Source organism: Vulpes vulpes, chromosome 9 (assembly GCF_048418805.1).
Source record: "Vulpes vulpes isolate BD-2025 chromosome 9, VulVul3, whole genome shotgun sequence".
NCBI lineage: Eukaryota > Metazoa > Chordata > Mammalia > Carnivora > Canidae > Vulpes > Vulpes vulpes.
Window position 1 is genome coordinate 102,175,081 of NC_132788.1, and position 25,464 is coordinate 102,200,544.

Sequence of the window (25,464 nt, forward strand, 5' to 3'; positions counted from 1 at the left end):
GAAGAGCCCAACAAGACTCCGCACCTCACTCCACCCCCGCGGGAGAGTGGGGAGGATCTTTCCTTCCCCCACTTCTTCCCAACCCTGGGCTGGGACGATCGCCCATGATAGGATCAAGGTGCAGGCTCAGGAAGTCTTAAGAGGATCTATGAATCGAATGATCCCCTTTCCCAGCCATAATCTCCTCTGATTTGAAGGAGGTTATTATTATTCACATCGCTCCAAAGGAAAACAGGTTGCGCAGCAACCATCCGAGGGGCTGGGTCTCGAACCGAGAGATTAAGAGCTCGACCCGCAACCCAGCCAGACATCACTGCGACGCTGCTGGAGGCGACGGGCTACGCGGCCGCGAAGCCATCTCTGCCCACAATAAAGATGGCCGTGAGACGGGCGGAAGTTTCTGCGCTTCGGGCCTCCGAGGCCTCTCTTTCTGCCCCGGCGTCCCGGCTCTCGATGGTGGCACAGGTCACGTGACGGGGGCGGGGGTGGTGGCGCGTTCCCCTCTACTGGGAGGAACCCGCTACCGAAGCCGAGAGGGGAGGGGGCTCGGTCTAGGGCGGGGGGGGGGGGGTGACATGTCTCTCGAAGACCCATTTTTTGTTGTCCGAGGGTGAGTGACAGCAATGGGGGAGGGAGGAGGGTGCTCGGTTCCCCTGCCAGCTAGTGCCCGCGTGCCCGCCAGAGCGTGCCAGGCGGTCTGGGGACGGCCTCCGGGTGCTCGGGTCAGGGTAGACCCGTGGCCGAATGGGAGGGGTGCGCAGGGGGCACCGGGGTATCCTGAGGCCCCCACTCGTTTGGGGGCGCAGTGGCGGGCGGGGGGAACGCCGGGTCCAGACGTGACCGCTCTGTGCCCCTGCCCGCAGCGAGGTGCAGAAGGCGGTGAACACGGCCCGCGGGCTGTACCAGCGCTGGTGTGAGCTCCTGCAGGAGGACGCGACGGTCGGACGCGAAGAGCTGGACTGGACGACCAATGAGCTGCGGAATGGCCTTCGCAGCATCGAGTGGGACCTCGAGGACCTGGAGGAGACCATCGATATCCTGGGGGGTTGCAAGGCGTCCCGGGAGAGCCCACTGCTGTGGCAGGGAGCGGCTGCACACCTGGGGGGAGTTGAGGGCTTGAGGCAGAGGAGGGGGTTGTGTCTGGCTTTGGCCTTGACAATCGACTCGGGGCTCACGCATAGTGGAAGCCAACCCCGGAAAGTTCAAGCTCCCGGCCGGAGACCTGCAGGAGAGAAAGGTGTTCGTGGAGCGGATGCGGGAGGCAGTCCAGGTGAGGAGAGTTTTCTGGTGGCGTGAGTGTGGGAAGGTTGGGGTGTCTTTTTGTCTCATGGTGTCCTTGCCCCCAGGATATGAAGGACCACATGGTCAGCCCAGCAGCCATAGCCTTTATGGAGAGGAATAATAGAGAGGTAAGGCTTCGGGACCCAAAATCCTCACCTGAGCCTCCCAGAGAGACCCTCCCCTTTGAGTTCAGTCCTGACCTGGGTGTGTTCACCTGTCTCCCTTGCACAGATGTCTGTCTGCCCCTTCTGAGTCAGTGTCCATCTTCTCTGTGTGCAGTTGTCCCCTGGCCTGCTCTTTCTGGGTGTGTACACCTGAGCCCTCTCTATGTATAGAGTCCTTTTTTTTGCCTCCTGGTGTGGGTCTATATGCCTATTTCCTTTTTTTTTTTTTTTTTTTTTTTTCCCGTGCTTGGTGTGTTACTGTTTCCAGGATGTACGCCTGCTTTATTTTCCGTGTATGTACCTGGGCATCTGAGCACGTGAACTTGGCCTCTGAGTGGATCCCCATCTGCAGTCGGCTTGCATACCATTTCTCTCCACGGGTGTGCCCACTCGTGGCTTTTGTGTGCACTCTCCCAGCTGCCTTTTGTTGGTACACTTTTCCTTCTGCGTCGTGTATCCATCCTTTGCATGTTGTGAAACCAGCCTGTCTCCATCCCGTCATGGGATCCCCACATGGGACCTAGGGGGTGGGGAGCTGAGGCCTGCACGAGTTTGGAGTCCTGTGTCAATGCCCACGGGCTTCCCAGGTGTGCTGCCTTGAGGATTACAGTCCAAATTCTTAAATACATCTGTTTATATGATGTGTTCTCCATGAATTAATTTGGCAAATCCTCATCCTAGCCCTAGGAATTTCCCCCATTTACAGAGGAAACTGAGGCACAGGGAGGTCAAGTGATAGGGCCTTGGGGTCACCTTGCTAGTAAGTGGCGGGTCTGGGAAACCCAAGCTATCCCATTTCCAAGACTACTTTCTGACTAATAGCTACCTAGATTTGCCACAAACCTGTGTCTGGCTCTGCTCTGAGTGGCCGTCTCTCCCTGAACCTGTGGTCTGTGCCCCATAGATGCTCACAGGCAAGCCAGCTCCCCAGAAGTCATCCAGCGACCTGCTGGATGTCAGCATGGCTTCAGCCACCTCTCCTTACATCGAGGAGCAGCAGGCCACACAGCAGGTTTGTGTGGGTGGTTGGAGATCCTGGATGGGAGGAGCCTGGGGGTGGGGGGGACAGCTCAGGGCCCCTTCCCGACAGCTGTTCCCACTCCACTCTGCAGCTGATCATGGAGCAACAGGATCAACAGCTGGAAATGGTGTCTGGGAGCATCCGGGTTCTGAAACACATGTCCGGCCGTGTTGGGGAAGAGCTGGATGAGCAGGGCATGTGAGGCCAGGATCCTAGGGGTGGGCTGGGAGCCCTTCACTGGCCGCGCTCGGCACACAGCTTTTGGGGGCTGACACCATGTTGGTATCGACAGCATGCTGGATGCCTTCGTTCACGAGATGGACCACACCCAGTCCCGGATGGATGGGGTCCTCAGGAAGATGGCCAAAGTATCCCACATGACGAGTGGTAAGTCCTCTTGGGAAGGCAGCTGGGGTGGTTGGGGGAGTGGACGGCAAGGGTGGTGCCCTGTGCCCCTGTAACCTCTGGCCTTCTTGCCCCAGACCGCCGACAGTGGTGTGCCATCGTGGTGCTGCTGGGGGTGCTTCTTCTGGTTCTCATCCTGCTCTTCTCTCTCTGACCGTGGGCCCCACCCCCACCCCACCCAGGATGCTGGTCCCTGTAGCCAGGAGAGCTGGCAAGGCCCTGCCCCCCTGGTAGGAGTTCCTTCCTGGGGAACTGCCCCAAGGTTCTTAGCCAGAGCCTATGGGACCCGCAGGGCCCTGGGCCAGAGCCTGCACCACTGGGCCTGTCTCAAGTGCGCTTAGGAGGTGGTAGAGGTAGGGGAGCCTCACACTCCTCCCTGTTTCTACTCTGGTGCCCCAATGTCATTTGCTTCTGTGCCTTCTACAAGTGCCAACTTGGAAATAAAATCCCAGTCTTTTTTATATGCATTTGTATCCTACTGTGTTAACTTGTGCCTGCCCCGCTTGCATACACTGGGGCCTAGGTGGGTACTTAAGTGTGCACGCGCATGCTTGCACAGGTGCCCACTAGGGATTTCAGTGGTCAGGATTTGGTGTGGGGAAGACTATTCCAGTTTATTTCTGGGTTTCACTACTGATGTTACAATTCCAACCCCGACTAGTCTTCCTTGAGCTTTTGAAGTTTAGCCTCAACATCTGCCGGCTCTGGGCCAACCCCTTAGCCGGGGAGCGGAGCGATCACTTCTGAGGAGCCAGAGTCCTGCGGGGCTCACGGCACCCCTGGTCACTAGGGTTTGTCGATGTCAGGGCTTTGCCAGAGCTTGCCCGAGTACACAAGGATTCCTGCGAGCCAGGAAAGCTTGCAAGGGCCATGAACCTTGGACCACCATCTCTGGTGTTTGCAGGATCTCAGATGTCTGCATCCTGCGCCTTACGCAGCCAGGCATCAGAACCACGCGTCTCACTCAGTTGCCTGTTTATACACATTGCAAAGTGCTACCTGTTACAAGGATGTCCTCACATTAGGCTGATTTGTCAGAACTTAGAAACAACCAGAGATGTAGAGATTTCCTTTTTTATGCAAACTCCCTAATGCTATGGTTTGGGTTCCCCTGATCTTTCTATACTTAGTTCCAAGTCTTCCTGGAGTTAAAAGACCTACTTCTGGAGTCAGGTGGTGTTTGCACCTACCTGGGGTTGCCTCCGTGTGAAGACAGATTTCCTGTTACCTGAGGTGACTGGATCAGTCACCTGTTTTTTTGTTGTTGTTGTTGATGCTGCTGGCTGTCAAAACCCTACTTTTCTGGTAGTGGAGGAGGCTGGGGCTGCTTTTCCTGAAGTATACCCAATCCTCCCTGGGAACTGAAATCCCACATGATCATATCTCTCCCGGTGCTGTCTGGACACTCCCGCTAATCACCACAGAGCGGACAGGCTTTGCCTGGGCAGGGGATGAAGCCTCTCCTTTCCCACCTCAAGGCGAGTATCTTCCAACTTGATAGGGATCCCTAACATCAACGAATAACCTTCCCACACTGCTAGAAATGTTTCTGAATAAGGACACTGAGGCACATTTCTTTTCCATCTGACTCCAGCAAACATTCCGTCCTTCCCTCTATCCTGAGGACCTACAGTTCTTCTAGGTACTTTAAAGGACACCCACTGGATTGGACTTGCCATCTCAATTTCTGTGTCCCTCCTCCTGATGCAGGAGTGTGTGGGTGCATTGGCTCAGATGCGGCAAAGGATGTGGGTGTGTTCAGGATGTGTATCTGGGGCTGGGGGTGTTTCAAACAGTCACAGGAGGGGAGCGAGCCAGTGGGTGTCATGCAGCCAATTCAGTGGAGGCCCTTCCCAGACGTGATTCTGTGGGACCCTGACGCAGGACCTAGGGCCCATGCTCACCCGGAACGGCCCTGGGGCGACATGCCTCTACATACTTGGGTAGCCAGGAGGAGGGTGTTGTGAGTGGAAGCCACTTATTTAAAGTAGGCTCCACATTCAACATGGGGTTCAAACTCATGACCCTGAGATGAAGAGTCCTGTGCTCTACCGACTGAGCCGGCAAGGTACCATTCCAAGTGGAAGCTACCTACCCCAGCTTGGATTTGAGCCTCAGTTCCCCCATCTGAAAGGGGCATGCTGCCCCTCCCCCCTCACACCAAGGTTCTGAGATGGGATGTCCAGAACGGCTGTTCCCCAAGCCCACTGAGCCCTAGTGCTCAGTGGCTGTCCCTTCCTGAGCCCCGCGCACCCACAGAGCAGCATGCAGCAGGGCTGTTACAAAGGCGTTTCGTTTATTCTCCTCATCAGTGTCACTGATATTCTCATGGTTCACATTTCCCAGTGCGGCTCCTCTCCTTACAGTAGTTAATGTGCAATCTCACTTACGGGCCCGGGGAGTGGGGGGTCGGCCCAGGGCGGGGAGGGCGTTGGCACTTCACACGGACAGGGCGGGCGGTCTGTCCTGCGTGAAAGAGGCGGGTGAGTGGGCGGCCGGGGGAGGTGAAGGGGGGGGCCCCACAGTCTTTTTTTTTTTTTGCGTTGGTCGGTGATTCTCCATTCGTGCTCCTCCCTGGGCTGCCCGGGGTTGGGGGAACCATGCAGCTCAGAGCAGGGCAGGGCAGGGCAGGGCGAGAAGGAAAAGCAGCAGGCCGCCCAGGAGGTGGGGAGGTGGGGAGGTGGGGAGGGCAGGGCGGGAGGGAGGGGCGCAGGGGTGGCTCCTGGGGTAAGGCACAACCCTGTCTTTGGCTCTCCTGGTGAGGAGTTTCCTCCCCTGTGCCCCTGCCCGGCCCCTCCCCCCAACACACAGTCCCGGGAGCCAGGGGCACCTCCTGGGGTCCCTGAAATGAGGGGGCTCTGCCACCCAACCCAGTGCTGCAGGGGCTTGGAGGAGGGGCAGGGGCAAGCCCCACCCAAGGACAAGGCAGGGAGGGGCTGGGCAGGGGCCTCCAGGACAAAGATGCGGGGAGGGAGAAGACCCCAGTCCCAGAGAGCTGGCCCCTGCTAAGGCCTGAAGGAGGGGAGCGCCTAGGGACTCCTTCCTTGTAGGGTCTGGCTGGAGCCCCAGCCGGCCCCTCGGCCTCGGCCGGCCCGGCAGCTTGCCAAGTGACCAGGATATTGTGCTTTGGGATCGATGCTGGGGTAGGATGTCAAGGCCAGGACGAGGGCGTGGGGGAGGTGCGACTAAGGTGCTTGTGCTTTCGCTGGGGTGTCGACTCCCCCCCAGACACTGAGCCAGCTGAGGACTAAGGTGCAGGGGCCGGGCCATGCCAGCTGAGAGCCAGGACCCCAGCCAGACCAGGCACCCCCACCCCCACAAGATGTCAGACCAGTGGGGGCTGCTGGGTGGTGGGGGAAGCCTCCAAATCAGATTCCAAGGGTCCCGTCAGGGCTGGCCACCCCCGCCCCCACCCCCACCCCCCACCTCCCGCCATCCCCCTGCCTCTGGAGAGGCTGCTGGGAGCAATGGGAGCAATGGGCCAGTCAGATCGGGGAGGAGATGAGAGGCAGTGGGACCAGGGCTGGAGGGAAAAAAGGTAAAATTGTAAAGAAACGACACCCAGTGTGGGGGGACAGGGAATAAAAAAGAGAACCCTCCAGAGTTCACATGTAAAACTCAAAAAAAAACAAAACAAAACCCCTCGCGCTGGGCAAGGACAGAAAGAGGAATGGTTAGAGAAAATTCTGCAAACTGCTAACAATGGAAGCGGGCCCTGCCTTGTCCCCAAGAAGCTGGGCTCAGCCAATGGGCCAAGGCCAGGGCCACCCTTCAAATGGAGCCCTGCTGGGAAGCAACGGAGCGAGAGGGGACCTAGTCAGACCCACGGGAGCCCCAGCAGAGGCCTGGCCGAGTTCTCGCCTCAGAAATGCGCACCCACACTACACACACACACACACACTCAGCCTGCCCCCAGCCCCCACCCCGTCCTGGCTGCCTTGTCCCCGGGGACCGAAGGGGACATCCGACACAGTCCCGTTGGTTTGAAAAATAAAAGGAATCTTATACTTCAATATTTCATTAGCTAAAAAAATGCTTTAAAAAGTATGTACAGGGGGTGGGGGAGGGGGGAAGGGCAGCAGCCCCCCAGCCTGCTCCCCTGGCTTCCAGCCCTGGCCCTACTGCCTCTCATATCTTCATTTGTTTAAAAGCAAAACTTCTACACACGTGTGCGCGCGCACACACACACACACACGCACGCATACACACACGCACACACTTCTGTGAGCCCAGGAAACCTCTCGTTCTATTCGCAGAGACCTTCAGCAGGCCCCCAAGAGCCCTCCACTCAGGACCTGCCCCTCTCAGGCCCCAGGGGACAGGTGGGGGCAACAGAGGTGGGCGAAGGGTCAGGGAGAGAGAAGGGCACTGGGCCTGCCACCGCCCACCACCTTAGGTCAGTCGTGGAGTTGCTCTGAGCCCGGGGTCCCTCGGCTGTGAAATGGGCAGTCCCCTCAGCCTCGCCTACCCCAGCCCCCAGGTGCAGGGACAGACGAGGGAGACAGGAAGGCGCTTTTGGAAACATGGAAGCACTGGGAGGTGGTGGCAGGAGGGGTCCTGAGAACCCTGGGGAGGGGGCCTTCCTGAGCCCCCCCAGGCCGGCCCCTCCCCACCTGGCCTGGTGAGTGGGGAGACCACTGCTGGGGGTTAGGAGAGGAGGAGCGGAAGCTCCCCAACTGCACCCGAGTGCGCTAGAGACAGCAGCGCAGAGCTCGCACCAGCTGCTGCCCTCTCCCGGCCCGCTCGGATGGGGGGCGGAAGGTGGGATGGAGGGAAGGCAGAGGGGCTGGGAGCATGCAGCACCCCCCGCGGGTCCAGGGAAGGGACAGACAGTAGCTCGTGACCAAGATGGTGGGCGGGTGTGACCGGGGAAGGAGGGGAGTGTGACGGCCCCGCGGGGAGGGTCCGGTGGTAGTTACTGGAGGGCCTCGGCCGAAGGGCCGGCCTCGCCGTCGTGGCTGGCCGTCTCGAAGCTGTGCTCCACGCCCATCATGTCCGGCTCGATCTTGCCCGTGTCGCTGATGAAGGTGGTGTAGGCATCGCCCTCGGCCATGAGCACCTTGAGCTTGGGGATCCAGCTCTTCCGGACGACACGGCGGGCATTGGTGCACATGTCAGCTGCGATGGCGTTCATCTCGCTCTCCTTGAAGTTGGGAGCAAAGTTCTGGCAGTAGTCTGTGAAGATAGAGTGGGTGCCTCAGGCAGAGCTCGGCCCTGGCCTCTCACCTCAACGACAGATCAGCCACATGGCTCCTTAATCCCCAAACGTGTGCAGACATGCATGCCACCCCAAACTCCCCTCAGAAGTGACAGAAAGGAGGACTCGCAAGCCAGGATGCTAAACCACATCAGCTGGCCCCGTGCCTGACTGAGGTCAGCCATGTGTGAGGTTTGGGGATGACCCCTTGAAAAACCTGGGTCATTTGCCAGAATCTAGGAATGGGGAGATTCCATGTGAAAACCTAGACTTCCCTCCTGACAAATGGCTGGGGCCTTCCTGCTTTATCACCTCAGTGACTACTGCAGGACCTTTCCCCCTCGCCCATCCCCACATCTGACATAGGCTTAAGTGCCACCCCCTCCAACCCACCACTATGAAGAAATCTCATACCAAATGAAGAAACATCTAACCAATCACAGGCCTCTTCTCAACAAGCCCAGACTGAGCTTCAGAATCCTCCTTAACACCACCCTCCACCCACCTATCAGGGCCAACACAAGAAAGGACCATCTGCTTGCCTCAGACCCCACCCCAGCCTGATTCCAGAAGGCCAGACACTCACACTTGACAGCGTGAAGGACGCGACTGTCCAGCGGTTTGCGGCTGGGATTGTTGGAGGAAGAGCGGATGCCGGTGCCACAGCTGTTAGCCAGTGTATTCCTGAGGTGGGGGACATGAGGGAGGGGAGTCAGGCCCCCCTGTGGTGGGGGAGGATAGGGCAGCCCCCTCCCCTCCATCCGGGGTCTGTGAGGGCCTCACCGGTCAAAGAAGGAGGCCAGGAGGCGCCGCAGCAGGACCTTGTGCCGCGTGCCCGCGCTGACATGGCAGTTCATGAGCTGCGCCCTCGTGATGTACACATTGGTGCCTGGAGTGGGGAGCAGGAGGGTGGCCGGGGGCCCCAAACTGCCACGTTCCCCACTTGGCCGGGCCCTGGCCTGGGCCCCACCAAGACATTCCCTGATAACTCGCCCCAGCATGGCCTTGTCAGCGATCAGGAAAGGACAGATGGTGGTGCCACTGTCCACGAGCACCTACAACAGGCCGGGCCTGGCTTGCACATATGTGGCTTTTGCCCACACAACCACCTGGGCATCAAAAAGAACAGGCAGTGGAAGCTCACACTGAGGCACCCTGCCACCAAGAGCCAAGATTCTTAACCACTGTGTTAGTTATCCCTCCAACCACCCCATGAAGCTGCTAAGGTACGCGGGTGGCCAACAATGCCAGCCAACACTCATACCAGCCTCTGGGCTGGAAACCTGGAGGCCAGTCTTTGGCACGTAGCAATGCCAAGGGCTGTCAGCTGCCTTAGTACATAGCCAGTGGGTGGCAGCGGGGCTGGGGCTGGCCCCTGTGTTTGGCTCCTAACCACCATCCCCAAAGCCACTGGCTCAGAGGGCACAGGGGCCCACAGTGGGAGGAGGCAGGGAATCTGGGGAGGAAGTGAGGCTGGCCCACCTGTCACCAGCTCCAGCTTCTCAGAGGGGTCACCCTCATCGTAGAGCTTGGGGTGGCAGCGGTTGCCAATCTGGTTGATGAGCTCAGCCGGGAGAGATGCCAGGTCTTGCCGCACCCGGATGCGATTCCGGGACTCAGGGGCCACCTGCTCGGGGAGGGCCTCCACCTTCTCGGCTTCGGGGGCAGAAAGCAGCATGTGTCAGGGACAGGAACTGCAGGGCAGCCGGGGGGGGGGGGGGGGGGGGGGGGGGGGGGCAGGTGGTGGGGGCAGGGACCGGGCTGGGGGGTGTGGGGGGGGCGGAGCAGGGCAGGGCAGGCACCTCACCTGTCTGGCCAACATTCATCATGCTGTACATGGTGTACATGTTGCAGATCTGCCGGTACTGCTCATCTGTGCCCTCCTCGCCTGCGTCCTCCTCTTCATCCTCCTCATTGTGGTAGGAGCCAGGGCTGTCGCTGGTATAGGCGCTCGAGGTGCCCGGGCTGGTCCGCTCTGACGTGCTGGGCCCACTCACCACACCCCCTGCTGCCGCCACCGCTGCTGCTGCTGCCGCCCCCCCAGCAGGCTGCCCAGCGCCAGCCCCTGCAGCCGCTGCCACAGCCACACCGGCAGGCTGTGCTGCCGCCACCACTGGGGCCTGTTGGGGCGGCCGGTTGGCAGCCAGGTCCGGTGTGGAGAACTTGGCCATCTTGCGGCTGCCATTGCCACCGCCACTGCTGCTGCTGTCCCACAGCCTTTTGGCCACAGGTGTGCACTGCACGGAGTCCGACTCCTGCTGCTCCGTCTTGACACGGGACACCAGGGGCAGCGGGGTGCCACAGGCTGGCCAGCTTGACGTCTGAGCCACGGGGCTCTGGGGCTCGGACGATGGGGCCTCCTCAGCGTGCAGGCCCTGTGAGTCACAGCTGGGGGAGCTCACCTTGAGGAAGAACTCGGTGCCCTTCTCCATGATCTCCTGAATCTGCAGGAAGCCGGCCGTGTACATGAGCAAGAACTGGTCACCCACGTTCATGCTCAGCCGGCCCGTGTAGCAGAAGCTGAGGATCCGCTGGAAGGACTGGGGCTGCACAGCGGCCGGCAGCTCCACCACTGCACTCCGGCTGCTGTTGAACAGGTCCCGGAAGTAGGAGCTGCTGGCAGCAAGCACAGCCCGGTGGGCTTTAAAGGCATGGCCCTTGACGACCACAGACACATCACAGTACAGGCCTTGCAGCCGCTGCTCATTCAGACACTCCAGGATGCTGTTGCCAAAGTTCGGGATCTCCATTTGCAGGGTCTGGGCCATGGCGGCAGCTGCGCGGGGGACAGGGGGAGACGAACAGGGGGACGATGTCAGGCAGCAGCCTCATTCCCCATCGCCCCCCACCTCTCTCACAAGCCTCATCTGCCGTAGGGAGACACATGGGAGCAGACATCCACATGGTGGAATTTGCCGTGGTTGTGAGAATTGCCCGGAGCCACCCACGCCCTCAGTTCCAGCCTCTACGACAGACTGTCGAATCAGTTAAGGCAGCTACAGAACTGGGTGGCCGCGGCTGTCCCCTGCAGACAGGGGGGCAAAAGCATGCACACACGTGTGTGCTTCAAGACTAAATGAGTGAGTTAACACGGTGAGCATCCCGTGAACATTAACCATCACCAGCACTACACACGAAGGGTAACTGCAAGACACCGGCCTCAAAACACCAAGGGGGTCAGGGGCATCTGATTTTTCACACCGCGTCCAAGTGGTGACCAGGTGACCCCCCCAACCACCAATGGCCGAATGACTGAATGACCACTCAAGAAACTCTTTGAAGCAGCATGAGAACATCACTGGTCATCAGGGAAATGCAAATCTGAAGCACAATGAAACACCATTTCATACCAGCGAGGCTGGATAGAATAAAAAAGACAGACAACAAGTGTTGGCAAGGAGGAGATCGGAATCCTCCTACACTGCTGGTGGGAATGTAAAATGGTGCAGTTGCTATGGAAAACAGTCTGGCAGTTCCTCAAATGATTAAACATGAAATTACCATATGACCCAGCAATTCCTTTCCTTAGATTTATTATACCCAGGAGAAATGAACACCTATATCCACAGAAAAACCTGTACGTGAATGTTGATGGCACCATTCACAATTGCCAAAAAAGACAGATGCAACCCCAAGGTCCATCGACTGGTGAAAAGCTAAATAAAATATGGTCCTGTCATACAATGGAATATTATTCAGCCATATAAAGGATGATACATGCTATTATGGGTGAACCTTGAAAACAATATGCTAAATATAAGGCAGACAAAAGGACTGTGTGTTACGTGATCCCGCTTATATAAGATGTCCCAAACAGGCAAATCTGGAGCAAAAAAAAAGCGGACTAGTGGTTGCCAAGGGCTAGGTGGGGTGTGGGGTGGTGAGCAGAAGGATGCGGGGGTTCCTTCTTGCCTTAATAAAAAATGGTCTAAAATTGTGGTCATGTGCACACAATCTGAAGAGTTGATCTTTGAACAACACGGCTTTGAACTGTGTAGGCCCACTTATACACAGAAATTTTTTCAATAGTTCAGTACTGTAAATGTATTTTCTCTTCCTTATGATTTTCTTCCTTTTGTTTCTTAAATAATGTCTATACCCAAGGTGTGGGGTTTGGACTCACAACCCCAAGATCAAGAGTTGCATCTTTTTTTTTTTTAAAGATTTGATTTATTTATTCATGAGAGACACAGAGAGGCAGAGACATAGGCAGAGAGAGAAGCAGGAAGCCCCATGCCGGACTCAATCCCGGGGTTGCGGGATCACGCCCTGAGCCAAAGCCAGACACTCAACCACTGAGCCACCCAGCAAATCTTCCTTATGATTTTCTTAGTAACATTTTTTTCCTTCTGTTTACTTTACTGTATATAACACATAACATACAAAATACGCGTTAATTGACTATGTTATCAGTAAGGCTTACAGTCAACAGTGAACTGTTAAGTTTTTGGGGAGTCAAAAGTTATATACATGGACTTTTAACTTCGCTTGCACATTGGTGGGGGGGTGTTGTTAGCACCCTAACCCACTTGTCGTTCAAGGGTCAACTGTACTAAAAAACCATTCAATTATACACCTTAAATGGACTCCATGGTACGTGCAGCTCAATTAGGCTGAGGAAGGAAGAACCCATACTTGCCATGAACATTCTGGATGTTTTGAATTTTGAAGTTGGCTTATTTACAAAAATAGGTTAATATTTTAAAATAAAGATGTGTAAAATCACACCATACACATCCAATTTATGCAGATTAACCCCCAAGTTTTGGAGGGAGGTTAGAAATGAAAATTTAAGGAACAGTCTGTGTGGAGCGCCTGGGTGGTGCAGTCAGTTGAGCACCTTTCTCTTGGTTTTGGCTTGGGTCATGTTCTCCAGGTCCAGGGTCAGGCCCCGCGTGGGGTTCCATCCTTAGCACAAAGTCTGCCTGGGATTGTCTCTCCCTTTCCCTCTGCGCCTCCTCCACTCTCTAAAATAAGTGATAAATCTTACCCCCCCAAAAAAGGAACTGTCTGTGACCCTGCTCAGGCACTCCTCAAATGTGAACTTCTGCATCACAGCCTATTCCATCAGTGCACATTCCGATCCCAAACTGGGCATGTCCAATACTTTGAGGGCACTCAAAGGACAGTGTGGGCTTTGAAGGACAGTGTGGCTTTATAATTGCACCCATAGTAAAAGTTGAGTTCCCTGCAATTCTATAAAATATACAAGGCAGTGGTCCTGAATGGGCAGGGTGGGTATGAGAAGAGTCAGGCTGATGAGAAAGGAGGGAAGCAGGTGTGCAAAGGCCCTGGGGCAAGTACCAACTAGAGCCCCCGGCTGTTTCCCATTCCCAGATTAGCTTTCATGCATCTTTCACATTTTTCATTCACTGGTGAGTCTATTCTGAGCTGCTTCCACAGGCTGAGCACTGGGACACAATGGAAGCTGGCACCCTATGTGGTTCAAAGAAGGCTGCACAAATAAAAGCAGCCATGCACTCATGAACCAACTCACTCCTGAGAGCAAGAACTCCAAATCTCTACTTCTCCGTTTGGAAACAAATATTGATAAGGCCAACCAGATCCATGCAATTTCAGTTTGTCCTCAGGAAGTTGCTACCTGAGGGAGACACGGGCAGGCCCTGCCCCTCCTGGTCCCCATGCTACCAAAGAGCTGACTGCTGACTTGCAGGAAGCAGTTCTCTGAACCCTTTTAGCAGATAGAAGGGGCCGATTTCATACCCTCAATTCTGAGATGGGAAAACTGAGGCCATGGGGAAGTTAAGAACTGTTCTGAGGTCATTAGTCAGTATATAGTAGGGACAAGATTCAAACCAGGGTCTGTGTGGGCACTGAAACTTGTGACTTCCCTTGGCTATGCCAGCCTCCACATCCTTGTCATCGTCAAAATCACGGTCACCTCCAGAAAAAAAAAAAAATAGGGCCATATGTGGGGTGGAGACAGGGACTCCCCCATTGGAAGGCAGCACACCCCTTCCAGGGGCTCAAACTCAGGGCCAGATGGGCTAGGAGCTGGCCCTCTGTGTGGAGATAGGAGAAACTGAAGCAGAGTGTAGGAGTGGGAGTGGGAGGACAGAGCCCAGAGAGTCCACTCCACAGGCCTGAAAGCCCGACCTGACTCCTAAGCTGCTAAAATGAAGGTACTCCAGGTACTGGGGTCCAAGTGACCAGAGTCAAGGGGGTCAAAGGAGAGGCTAGATTTCAGTCCCAAAGGAGAGCTCTAGACCCTAGCTTGGAAGGCTCATACTATAAGGGGGGAGGCAGGACCAAGGCAGGAGAGGCCTGCAGTAGAGTCAGAGCACCCACTCAACCCCAGACCTGATTTCAGATGCCAGCCCCTCAACTCTTTGCCTTGGTTTGTTCATCTGTAAACGGGGACTCATTCATCCAACGCACCTCAGTAAACTGCAAGGCACAAGGTATATAGCTCTAAAGACTGGCTGCTTCCGCATGCAGTTGGCTGGTGGAGAGACAGGGAGTGATACAACCGGGGCGAGGGTGTCACTGAGGGGCGGACTCTGGGAGTGAGACAAAGATAGGGGGACAAAGGGCAACCAAAAGTCTGGGGCAGGAAGGAGTGAAGTGTAGTATGGAGGACCCCCCCACCCCCACCCCCGCCAGGAGACCAGCGTTGGGAAGACCAGCTGCTGGGAAGGGTGTGGGAGTGTGTGCCTGGCCTGGTGAGAACCAATGTTCCTGACGGAGCAGTGGGAAGCTTGGGGCAAGGGAGATGCAGGCCCAGACCAGCCTAGGGAGAACTCTGAACAGCAGGATGGAGAAGGAAAACAGGTGAGACACAGGGCTGGGCCAGTGGCAGGGACAGGTGGCAGCAGCAGGGACAGAGAGCAGAAGTCAGACCCAGGGATGAGCAGCTGTGAAGAGGTGGCACCAAGGCAAGAATAAACGACTCCAGTTTGGGAAGCGGCAGCTGCACCCAGGAGTTGCAGAGGGCATTCTGAGGGGTGCTCCCAGCTGTGTGTGGTGTGTGCCAGGTGCTGCGGCAGGCGTTCTCCTCAGGGTCCCCTCCACGGTAGGTGCTAGGACTGCCCCACTTTATAGGCGGGGACTGAAGTGCTGCCCTCCTCCTTCCCGGAAAGCTGGACTTCAGGGCCTGACCACTCACTGGGAGTCAGCAGAGGATGGCTGCTCAGGGGAAGCTCAGCAACAGGAGCGCTGAGGTTCCTGGGGTAAGAAGGAGGAACACACACTGGAAAGGGCCTCCGAAGGTGAGAGGCACCCAACAGTCGGGCTGGGGTCCCCCCAAGCCTTGTGAACCCCAGCCTCAGAGCCCAGCACCCAGGGCTTTGAAGCCCTTGATTAACAATTTGGGAGGGTGAGGGAGACAGTTAAATGGCCCAACCAATCAGTGCAGAGGAGTGGGGTGGCAGGTCTTGACCCTTTGTAGTCTTGTTGCCCTTCCGAGGATGGGGAAGGCGTGGCCATGGCTGGTTTTAGAAGCTTGGCCACAGACCACCCCCAGGCTCCCCTCCCTCCTTTTGTCCCTGGGCAGCTAACCTAATCTGGTCCCCTGGACCTCAGAAGGGAAGAGCTGCCCTGGCCGAAGCCCCTAGCCCACACCTGCCCTGTGAGGGAGAGACCACGGAACCACAATGCACACCCAGAAAAACCAGGTCTGAAGTATCTGGTACCTGGCTTAGGTCACCTGCTACCTTAGGAAGAGATGTGATGGAGCCACAGTTAGGGGGTCTCTAAATCGGCCAACATTTCTGTCCCCACCAAGCACACTGCACAGCTCTCTTACCTCAGACAGGTCTTTCCCCAAACTGCATACCCTGCCCCAAGGACCCCTTTCCTCCCACCACCCACATCCTCCTCTTCCACCCTGTCACCCCCTGGCTCTGAGAATTCTCCAGACTAGAGAAGATATCCCTCTTCTGCACATTCTCCCCACCACCCATCCAGTGCCCTTATGCTTACCTCTGAGAACACTAAATCCCACTTGACTATAGACGCCCTTAGGGCAGAAAACCTCTGGAATCTTCTCTCCTCACAACTTGGCATATTAGCCTGCTCAACTTCTGGGGTCCTCAGAACCCCCCAAGGGAAGGGGCAGCCCCCAACCCTACACAGGGCCAAGGGGACCCTCCTAGCATTGCTAGTGCCTGGCCCCAAACGTGAGCAGTTCTCCCAGCGAGATGCAAGGGCCCAGCACACGGTTTCCATGACCTCCCAAGTCACTCAACAAATATTTGCTAAGCGTCGGCCTGGGGCATGAAGTGCTGGGGAGCCCGGGGCAGGCCAGCACTGAGACAAGGGCTGCCTCCAAGGGCTCATGGTCTGATGGGGAATGTGGCCATATATCCAAAGTCACACAGACCAATGTGCTGCATACCTGGGCTTCTGATTTCTTTCTTTCTTTCTTTTTTTTTTTTTTTTTTTAAAGATTTTAATTATTTATTCATGAGACACACAGAGAGAGGCAGAGATACAGTCAGAGAGAGAAGCAGGCTCCATGCAGGGAGTCCGATGTGGGACTTGATCCTGGGTCTCCAGAGTCACGCCAGGGGCTGAAGGCGGCCCTAAATCGCTGGGCCACCGGGGCTGCCCCAGGGCTTCTGATCTTGCCCAGAAGAGGTGGCATTATAGCTGAAATCTGGCGGGGGACGACAGATCTAATGAGGTAGTGGTGGAATGGGAGCCTAGCCATCAATGTACAGGGAAGTCATGCAGAATCCCAAGGGTGAAGCAGGCATAGTCCTTCCAGAAAGTGAAGATAAATAAAGCTGATTCAGGGCTTAATCCTTGGTCAACTCTCTCTTCCCAGAAATTGAACCCAGAGATTCAGGGATCTGCTCTGGATCTAACTATGCCCCTTGCCCCAATGCATGTGTTGAAATCCTAACCCCCAACATGTCTATATTTGGAAAGAGTCTTTAGGAGGTAATTAAGATTAAACTAGAACGTAAGAGTGGGGCCCTAATGTGCTAGGACTGGTGTCCTTAGAGAGATCTCTCTCTAAGCAGACTTACTTCATCTCGGACTTCCAGCCTCCAGAACTGTGAGCAACGTCTGTTGCTTAAACCACCCCATCCTTGGCATTTTGCTATGGCAGGCTGACTCAAAGTCAGGCTTGAAGTAACATCCACTCATCTACAACCCCCCCATGGAATGCCTGGTCTCAATTTCCTGTGGGTCCTGGACCTGCATATATCCCACCTGAGTTGGTGTCACCAACCCCAGTCCGCTGGCCGTAGCTCTTACCAGTTCTAGCCCTCTTTGCTTGAGTCAAGACCCTCGGATTCGATCCCAAACACTTTTAAAACCAGTTCTCAGCCCCGGCTCTCAGACTTCCTAGAATGCTGTCCCTGAGATGGCAACAGGGCTTGAAATCCTCCCACTCACCTAGCTCGAACTTCCAAAGGCAGAATAGAATCTCTCCCAACCCCAATTCCTGTGCTTCTCTGGCTTGATTTTTCCTCCTTGGTGCTTCCTACGGTCTAATTAGATGTGTCTCTGGCTTGTGTCAGCTCTCTCAGGGCAGAACGGCCGCCTGTCTGGTTCATACTGCAGTGTCCGCTGCCGTTAGGACCGGATCAGCACACAACAGGGACTCAGTAGTTGTTTGTGGAATGAAGAATTACTTCCATTACTTCCAACCTAACTCCCTGTTCTGTTGCACATTAGCATGACTAAAACAGTGGTGTTCAGCAGAGGCAGAGGTCTCTGAGCTGGGCAGGAGTGCCACCCACACCACAGGGAGAGTCACTGGGGCCAGTGTGGAGGGTGCTGTGCAGATGGGTGCCCTCCCCTGAGAGCCACACCAGGTGCGTGGCCTGCAGTCAGGGTCCCGCTCTGGGCTCAGTGTCACTGAATTATGGATTCCCACCAACTGCTCATAAACCACCGGACCATGCTGGAATGCAGGAGGCTTGAACTGGAAGTGCTTGGCAGAGCGATTCCTGGGAGTGGGAGTGGAAACTGCCAGTGGTTCGGAAAGGGTTCCAAATTCTCCAGGCAGCAGGAGCTAAGGGTACAGATGTGCACCACCACCAGGGACTGTCTTTCCAGCTGACTTTCCAGGGAAGTGGTAAGCTGCTCAATGACGTGTCAGCCAATTAAGGGAAACGACCAATCCCAAGGACCAAAGGCCCTTGGAGAGTCCTACAATCCTTCATGCAGCTCAACATGAGGTCAGAGTAAAGGTGGGGGGGGAGGGGCAACACATCCCAAGGCTGCTCCAGGAGCCTTCTTAGCCCATAGCCATTCGGACCCTCTGCAGGAGCTGAATTGGAAGGCAGCTTAGGCAAACATTTGTTAGCAAAGAACAAAGTGTTATCTGACTGTACAGATCCCTACTGTTGGCGTTTTTTTTAACTTTTAATTTTTATTCTTTTAAAGTAATCTCTACAACCAAGATGGCACTTGAACTCACAACCCCAAGGTTAAGAGTCCCCAAGATTAAGAGTAGCATGCTCCTTCAACTGAGCCAGCCAGGCGTCCCCCTACTGTTGGCATTTTTTTTTTTTTTTTTGTTGGCATTTTTTAAAGTAGGTGCACATTTGATTCATTTTCTTTTTCCCCAAAATGCTGCCATTAAATCCTCGGTGGGTAACAGGATTGTAACAGGGTGATAGCTGGCAATTAGCATTTACATTGCCCCTACTGTGCACTGGCACCTGGCAAGGGCTCATTTATACTTCTTGCTAGTTTCTGAGGCAGAAATGACTCTTCCCGCCATTTTCTGGGTGAGGAGAGCAAGGCCTAGGACTGCACCCAGGCCATCTGGCTCCTGTCCCAGAATCAGGAGGTAACAGCAGCTGAGGCTTCCTGACCACGGCTGGCCCCTGCCAAGCTCGTGCTCTGCATGGTCTCATCACTCCCCAAGGTAGGCAACCACCATGCTTAGACCCATTTTGTGGATGAGAAAACTGGGGCTCAAAGACGCCAGAGCCAAGAAAGGCCAAGAGCAGAGCTAGGGCTCTTTATCCTCACAGGATGTGTCCTCTCCAGAAATGGGGTCTTGGGTGCCCTCTGAGGGCCAGAGTGGATGCTGCTCCTTTGGCTCTCCTGGGGGAAAGCCTTCTCCTTTGCCCAGCCTCCCCCAGCCACTTCCACCCTTCCTCCCCTCCCTGCCACCTCCAGGAATGAGCAGTCTAGCCCAATGCTTCTCCCTCTCTCCTCCCACTTCTCACAGCCCTCAGGAATCTGGCCTCTGCCTGCAGCAGCTCTGAGGAGAAGGAGATGGGCAGCAGCCCTACCCCTCCCCACTGGCCCACCTTTATGCCCCTGTGCCTTCAGTCTCAAAGGACCTGGTGGCAGCAGCCACGCCAAGGGTGGGGAAGGGAGCCTCAAGAGCCAAGGCCCTGAAGGACACACGCACCCAAGGAAGGAGGCTGGTAGGGCTGCAGTGCAGGTGGCACCTAAGATGGACATGCTTGGAGGCCATGTGAGCCCTTGGTGGGGCTTGAGAATCCGAATCTTATTATTTTATGTGAAGCTCAAAGCTTTCTGCTTAGAACCGTGCTTCCCTTCCTCTATACCACCAGAAAATACTGACCTAGAGCAGTACTGGCCCCCTGACATCAGGCTTCCCAACTATAACATGGGCTGAGTAAGCAGGAGCCACCTCACAAGGCTGTTTCAAGATCACACCACCAAGCAAAATGGGTACATGGGTGCTTACCCTGTGACTGGCAGTAACACCAACTGTTATTATTAGTTATTTCCCTTCTGTCTGTCCCCCTAAGCCCCTTGCAGGGCTGTGAACTCGCTGACAGCAGTGGAGACATCTTACACTACTCACCAGCTCCTAGAACCTCATGCCATTTTATGATAAATCGGGCAAGACTTCCAGAGGGTTCCCCACCCAGTGCCTTCCTAGCATCATCAAACACCCCATACGCCAACCTCTGTGTTCCTCATAGTAGCAACACAAGGATCCCCTGACCTTGACCCTGCATCCACTGGGGCCAGATCATCCTCTAGGGTGGGGAACTGCCCTGTACATTTTTTTTTTATGATGTTGAGCAGCATCCCTGGCCTCTACACCCACTAGAGGCCAGTACCAGCCTCAGCTGTGACAGCTAAAAACGTCTCCAGACATTCCCCAAGTATCCCTTAAGAGGGGGCAGAGTCATTCCTGATTTGGGAACCATTGCTACACAGGTATGCCTGCCTGTCCTCACTTGTCAGAAAAGGAAACAGGAGATGCCAAGGTTATGACCTTTGCCCGGGGTCTCATGGTTGAGCAGCGTGGTGCTAATGGTGGAATCAACCTCTCCACTATAACAAGTTGGCTTGCCTTTACCCAATCCCTGCTTAATTTGGAAAACAAAGTCACTGTCCTCACCAAAGTTTCTTGGGTCTCTAAGGATGCTGAGACATTCACCAAAGGAGGCAGCGCAGGAGAGCTGGGATGGTGACCACAACCACACACTGGGCACAGCCTGCAAGAGCCACCAGACCAATCCCACTCCATAGCCTCTGCAGCTCAAAGGGCCCTCCAGGGGGGAGCTGGAGGGATGACATTCTCAGCCAAAGGGGGCCAGGAGCAGAGGCAAGAGATGAGCCTGCACGCTCCTGCAATGTGGACAATGGGCACCCAGGGTGTGGAGGAGGAGGAAAGAGATGGGGGTGATGAGGAACACAAAGGATCCCAGAGAGGGAGCACAGGCCATCCCAAGTACCACCAACTTGTCTTCCAAGGCCGGGAGGCTCCTCATCACCTCAAACACAGGCTCCCTTCTCCATCACTTGTGCTGGTGCTGGCACTGACCCTGATGAGCTCTGAGTCAGACCTGGCTGGACCAACCCCCAACCCTCTTCAAACCAGTGTCTCCAGGTTCACCCCCACAATAAATCCTCCAAGACCGATTGAGACTCAGCCATCCTTGCAACCTAGCCTGGCTCACTGGGGCTCCCGACTGCCTGGCCAGGGCCCCGGACTTTACAAGGCCTGGATGCAGGCCAAGGGGTCTGCACTTCAACTGGGGGGCGGTGGGGAGATCCAGGAGAACCCAAGACCGGGCGCTTTTCTGCAAATGGCACTAAGGGTCTTTACCTTCACACCACTCAGTCCTTCCCTCATGAGGACAAGATATTTAGAGTACTTGGCAGGAGGCTGGCACATGCTCAATAAAGGCTTTCAATGTGCTGTCCCCTCTGCCCAGAACATTTGCTCCTCCCTGCCCCAGCTTCCCCTACCAGGCTGATTTCTTCTTATTCAGGGCTCAGCTCTCCCACAAGCCTTCTCTGATCACTCAATTTGAAATTCTCCATCCCCCCTCACCCCCCACCCCAGATCTCTAATTCAGGGCTGCTCCCCTGGCCCCTAGCAGACAGTCGACACCCTAGTGAAATAAAACTGTCCCATGAGTCCCTTTACTTATTGTCCTTGCTATTTTAGCCTTCTCTGGCACCCCGGGTCTGTGTGCCCCTTAGTCTGCACAGAAAAGCAGCTTTTGAGTGCCTTCTCTAGCTCCAGGCGCAACTCAGAGCCACTACCCTCCTCTGCTATCCACACACCAGGGCCAGTCTCCACCAGTATCTGGCCCTGTTCCAACCACGTGACCAGAGGTAGCCACCCCCCCACCCCCTGTCCTCAGTACCCAGCCCTGAGCCCCAGCCTGTGCCACAGAAGCCAGCCTCAGCCTGACCAGGCAAGGAAAAAGTATCTTTAAGTGGGGCTGTGGCCCAGCTCCCCTCACTCCCAGAACCAGGAGGCAAGCCAGAGAGAGGAAGGGGAACAGGGCCCAGGTGGGATCAGTGCTAGGAACTACAGGGACAGTAGGGGAAGGCAGGGAACGAGGGTGACAACCCATCATTAAACCCAGGCCTGGGTGATACCACTCAACCCAGCAGTTTGTGGCTCTTGCTTCAGGTGCTGAAGATCCCAAGGACACAATGGTAACAATTAGCCCTGAGAGAAGGAAGGAAAGTGTGGAGGTCTGACCGGGGACCAAAAAGGGAAAGAAGGAAAAAGACAAACCAGACAAGCAAAGCAAGATGCAGCTCTGCAGCCAGGCCCCATCCTCAGACTGCCTCCCCTTGCCAGCCTACAGTTCCATGACCCCTGACCTCTTGGCTTCCGGAAGGGATTGGGGGGGGGGGGGAATAAGGTGTGACCTGGCCTCTGAGAAAGAAGCTTACACTCTTCGAGCCCCCCACCCCCACCCCAAACACACCAAGAAAACTTTGTCCACAAAGGTACTTGACCTATCCCTTGGGATGAGCAAGAGAAAAGGCCTGGGCACAGAATTCCCACCAGGGAATCCAGAACAGTGGGAGCTCCTCCAGTCATGCCCCTTCAAAAGCCGGCCCGGGAGACTGTGGGTTTGAGCTGAGGGCCAGTCAATCCCAGTCTGCCACTGACTAGTAGTGTGGCCTGGGACAAGCCACTCAGAGCCTCAGGTTCCTCCTACCATGGAGAAGGCCTAAGCCGACCCAGTGGTGGTGAGCAATCAATTCCCAGCAATCAGGCCTGAGCCAAGAAGATCACCCCAAAGGCAGAGCCCTGAGGCCAGTACCCCCAAAGGCCTGGGCCAGGGTGTAGGTGGTACCAGAATTGATATCCTCAGTGGCCCGCCTTCACCCCATCAGGAGCCTCCCAGATACAATGAGCTTTACAGGCTCACCTCCAGTTCTTCACCTCTGGGGAGCTGGTGCCTGGGAGGCCATGGTATAAGATGGTGGCTGTGAGGTCCTATCCCTTAGGCTTAAGCCCCAAGGCTCTGCTCTCAAGTGGGGAAAGAATCTAGCAACCCAGATACTCAGGTAAGGGCAGTTGGGCTGCCTCCCTGCAGATATACATGCCCGAGCTACATTTTCTCGACTTTCCCAAGCTGCCCACACAAACACCCACTGGGTGGACCAGCACCCTGGAAAAGCCAGCGGGGTCTTGCCCCAAGGGTAGGTCGGGGACCCAGAGCCTAACTGGGATGAGGAAAAGAGGAAAGACCCTAGGTCGGGCACAGAGCTAACACCTGGTGGGAAAAGAAATGGCAAGTGCCTTTAGAGCGCACTAGTTTCTCGGGACGCCCCGTATCGCTGCCACTACCAGCCCAAAGGCGCTGCTTTCCCCCTCTCCCAAAGCTCCCACAGAAGTTCCTCAGCCTACCTGATGGCCTCCGTGACTGGCCGTCCCCCTCACCATCTCTCCAAGCCCTAACCTCATATGACCCCTGCAAACACCTCTGGGATCGCCTATCCGCCCCCACCCGAACTAACTCCGCCCACACCCACCCTGCCCCACTTCCTGGGCTTCTCCTCAGCCGCCCCCAGGCCTGTAACCTGACCCACCCACCTCCTCCGGCGCCCGGACACTACCTGCAAGCCGGCCCCTCCCCGCCCCCCTCCGGGCCGTTTCCCTCCGGCCGCGCCGCTCTCCCCTCCTCCCCCACACGGCCGACCCAAAGCCTGACTCCTCCTCCCCCTCCCCCCGGCCTCCCCGGGCGCCTCCTCACTTTCCCTCCTCTCGCCCTCCAACTTCCCGGGCCTCCGGCACCTGCCCTGGCCCAGCCTGGCGCCCCCCTGCCGCCGAGCGAGTGGGGGGAGGTCTGAGCCCAATCCCGCCACCCCCAAGCCCCACGGCCCGGCCCGGGACCGGACGCTCAAGGCCGCCAGTGAGGGCCGGGCCTCTCCACACTCGCCGGTCCGAGCATAGTGCAGGCGGAAGACCCGGCTGCTTTTCTGTCCGAGGAGCCCCCCCCCGGCCCTCCCCGCTCAGCTCTCTACCGGCCCTCGGATGCCCTCGGGCCGCCCCGGCGAGAGGAGGCCGGAACCGGGCCTGGGGCGGGCCGCCTCACCTGCGCCGTGGCCGCGCTCCGGGGGCTCCCGGCGGGCTCCGCAGCGGCGGCTGGGGCCGGGCCTGGGCCCGGGGCGCGCCCCCCTGCGCCGGGGCCTCGGCCTCCGCCTCCGCGGCCTCCGCGGCCTCCGCCTCAGCAGCAGCGGCAGCCGCGGCGGCCATTCATTGTGGGCCAGGCCGCCCCAGCCGAGCGCCGAGCGAGCGCAAGTCGCGCCGCCGCCGCAACTCGGCCGGGGAGGAGCGGCTGCGGCCCCGCCCCCGCACCGCCCCAGGCCCCGCCCCCGAGGCCAGGCCAGCTGAGCGCCGAGCGCGCCCCTTCCTCCCATCTCCGTCCTCTCCGTTCGCCCCTCTGGGTCCCCGCCAGTACCTGGGCTCTGCTGGAGAGTTCGACTGCCGACCCTGCCACCTTCTAGTCCCGCGACCTTGGACACGTGCCTCTGCCTTTCGGAACATTCGTTTCCTGTAAAATGGAAACAACGAGTTCTATTTATTGTGCCAGGCACTGTGCTAGGCTCTTTATGGGAATTATCTCGCTTAAACGTCACAGTAACATTACACACTTAGACACGCTTTATAGAAAGGGAGGCACACAGAGCTGAGAAAAACTGCGCAAGATGACCAGCAAATACGTGGTGGCGGGTGGCAGGAATCAAACCCAGACACAAGAATCGACAATAAAAGTTAACGCTTTTGTTTATGCCATGCCAGATTCCGTTGTAGGCATTTAACCTGCACTAACTCGCTTAGAACTCCCCACAATCCAATAACGAACGTTAAAAAGTTCTGTCCATTTTGCAAATGGGCAAACTTAAAACCATAGAGAGGGATAAAAACGAGTGACGAGGCGAGCTGGGATTGGAACCCAGGCAGGGCAGACCACTACGCTCTCCCCAAGTCCTACACCAGGTAAACCTACTGAGACCTTACTACGTGAGAGGGACTGTTTTGCACAATTTCCAGGCATTCTGTAGTTTAACCTTTGCTCTATATTTGCATTCTTATTTAACAGGTAAGGAAAGTGAGGCCCAGAGAGTTTAAGCAACTTGCCAAGACCATGTGGCAGGGCTGAGATTCAATCTCAGTAAATCTGATTTCAGAGCCTTGATTATTCCCGCAGAGTTCCTCGAAATAATATGCTTGCAGCACTCAATACACAGAAACCGATCAGTAGGTGTTGAATTTCTCCGCTTCCCGCCCCCTTTCTGCGCCTCACCTTCCTCATCCGTGAAATGGGGCGAGTGACGAGTCCCCTCCCGGGGGAGCTGAAGCGATTAAGGCTAGCCACACTACTTTCCGAGCTTTCCGCCGTGCATTTTGATCCCGGACACCCACTGTAGGTAGCATTACTGATTGGCTAAAATCTATCATGTGACCTGGCCTCCCACTGTGCCAACATGGCGACGCCCAGGTCCTAATCCGGGAAACGTGCACCCAGAATATCTCGGTCCTCGACGCCTCGGGCGAGGGTGAGAAAGGCTTCGGCGTCGCGGGGATGGATCCAGGCCAGGGTCGGGCCCTCTCGAGGGCTTCTGGCTTCTCAGGGGCCGATCCTCCGAAGATGGGGTGTGGTGTCACCCTACCGAGGCCGCCGGGTCTTCTTAATCTTTATTAAGGTGTAGGACACCTGGCT

At 56.4% G+C, this 25,464-nt stretch overlaps 2 protein-coding genes across 6 annotated transcripts; one reads left to right on the plus strand and one right to left on the minus strand.

Moving 5' to 3' along the window:
- Positions 1-164: 164 nt before the first annotated feature.
- On the plus strand, positions 165-3,334 carry STX10 (syntaxin 10). Of its 2 annotated transcripts, none has more exons than XM_025983453.2 (8): positions 165-610; positions 864-1,033; positions 1,176-1,270; positions 1,347-1,409; positions 2,350-2,457; positions 2,558-2,664; positions 2,759-2,853; positions 2,949-3,334. In XM_025983453.2, the coding sequence occupies exons 1-8, from the start codon at positions 576-578 to the stop codon at positions 3,023-3,025; spliced, it is 750 nt and encodes a 249-aa protein (XP_025839238.2). In that variant the 5' UTR covers positions 165-575; the 3' UTR covers positions 3,026-3,334. The 2 variants fall into 2 exon arrangements, with proteins under 2 accessions (XP_025839238.2, XP_025839239.2); XM_025983454.2 differs by having other exon boundaries at positions 452-610; positions 2,558-2,660.
- Positions 3,335-5,148: 1,814 nt separating this feature from the next.
- Positions 5,149-25,213, minus strand: NACC1 (nucleus accumbens associated 1). 4 transcript variants are annotated; one of them, XM_025983451.2, is made up of 8 exons: positions 25,048-25,213; positions 24,202-24,294; positions 9,876-10,844; positions 9,551-9,724; positions 8,852-8,957; positions 8,655-8,752; positions 7,791-8,046; positions 5,149-5,337 (listed from the first exon to the last, which is right to left on the minus strand). In XM_025983451.2, exons 3-8 carry the CDS (start codon positions 10,834-10,836, stop codon positions 5,241-5,243), a joined length of 1,692 nt encoding a protein of 563 aa, XP_025839236.1. In that variant the 5' UTR covers positions 10,837-10,844; positions 24,202-24,294; positions 25,048-25,213; the 3' UTR covers positions 5,149-5,240. The 4 variants fall into 4 exon arrangements, with proteins under 4 accessions (XP_025839236.1, XP_072577579.1, XP_072577578.1 ...); XM_072721478.1 differs by lacking the exons at positions 24,202-24,294; positions 25,048-25,213 and adding an exon at positions 23,836-24,010; XM_072721477.1 differs by lacking the exon at positions 5,149-5,337 and having other exon boundaries at positions 6,887-8,046; positions 25,048-25,169.
- Between the last annotated feature and the right edge of the window lie 251 nt (positions 25,214-25,464).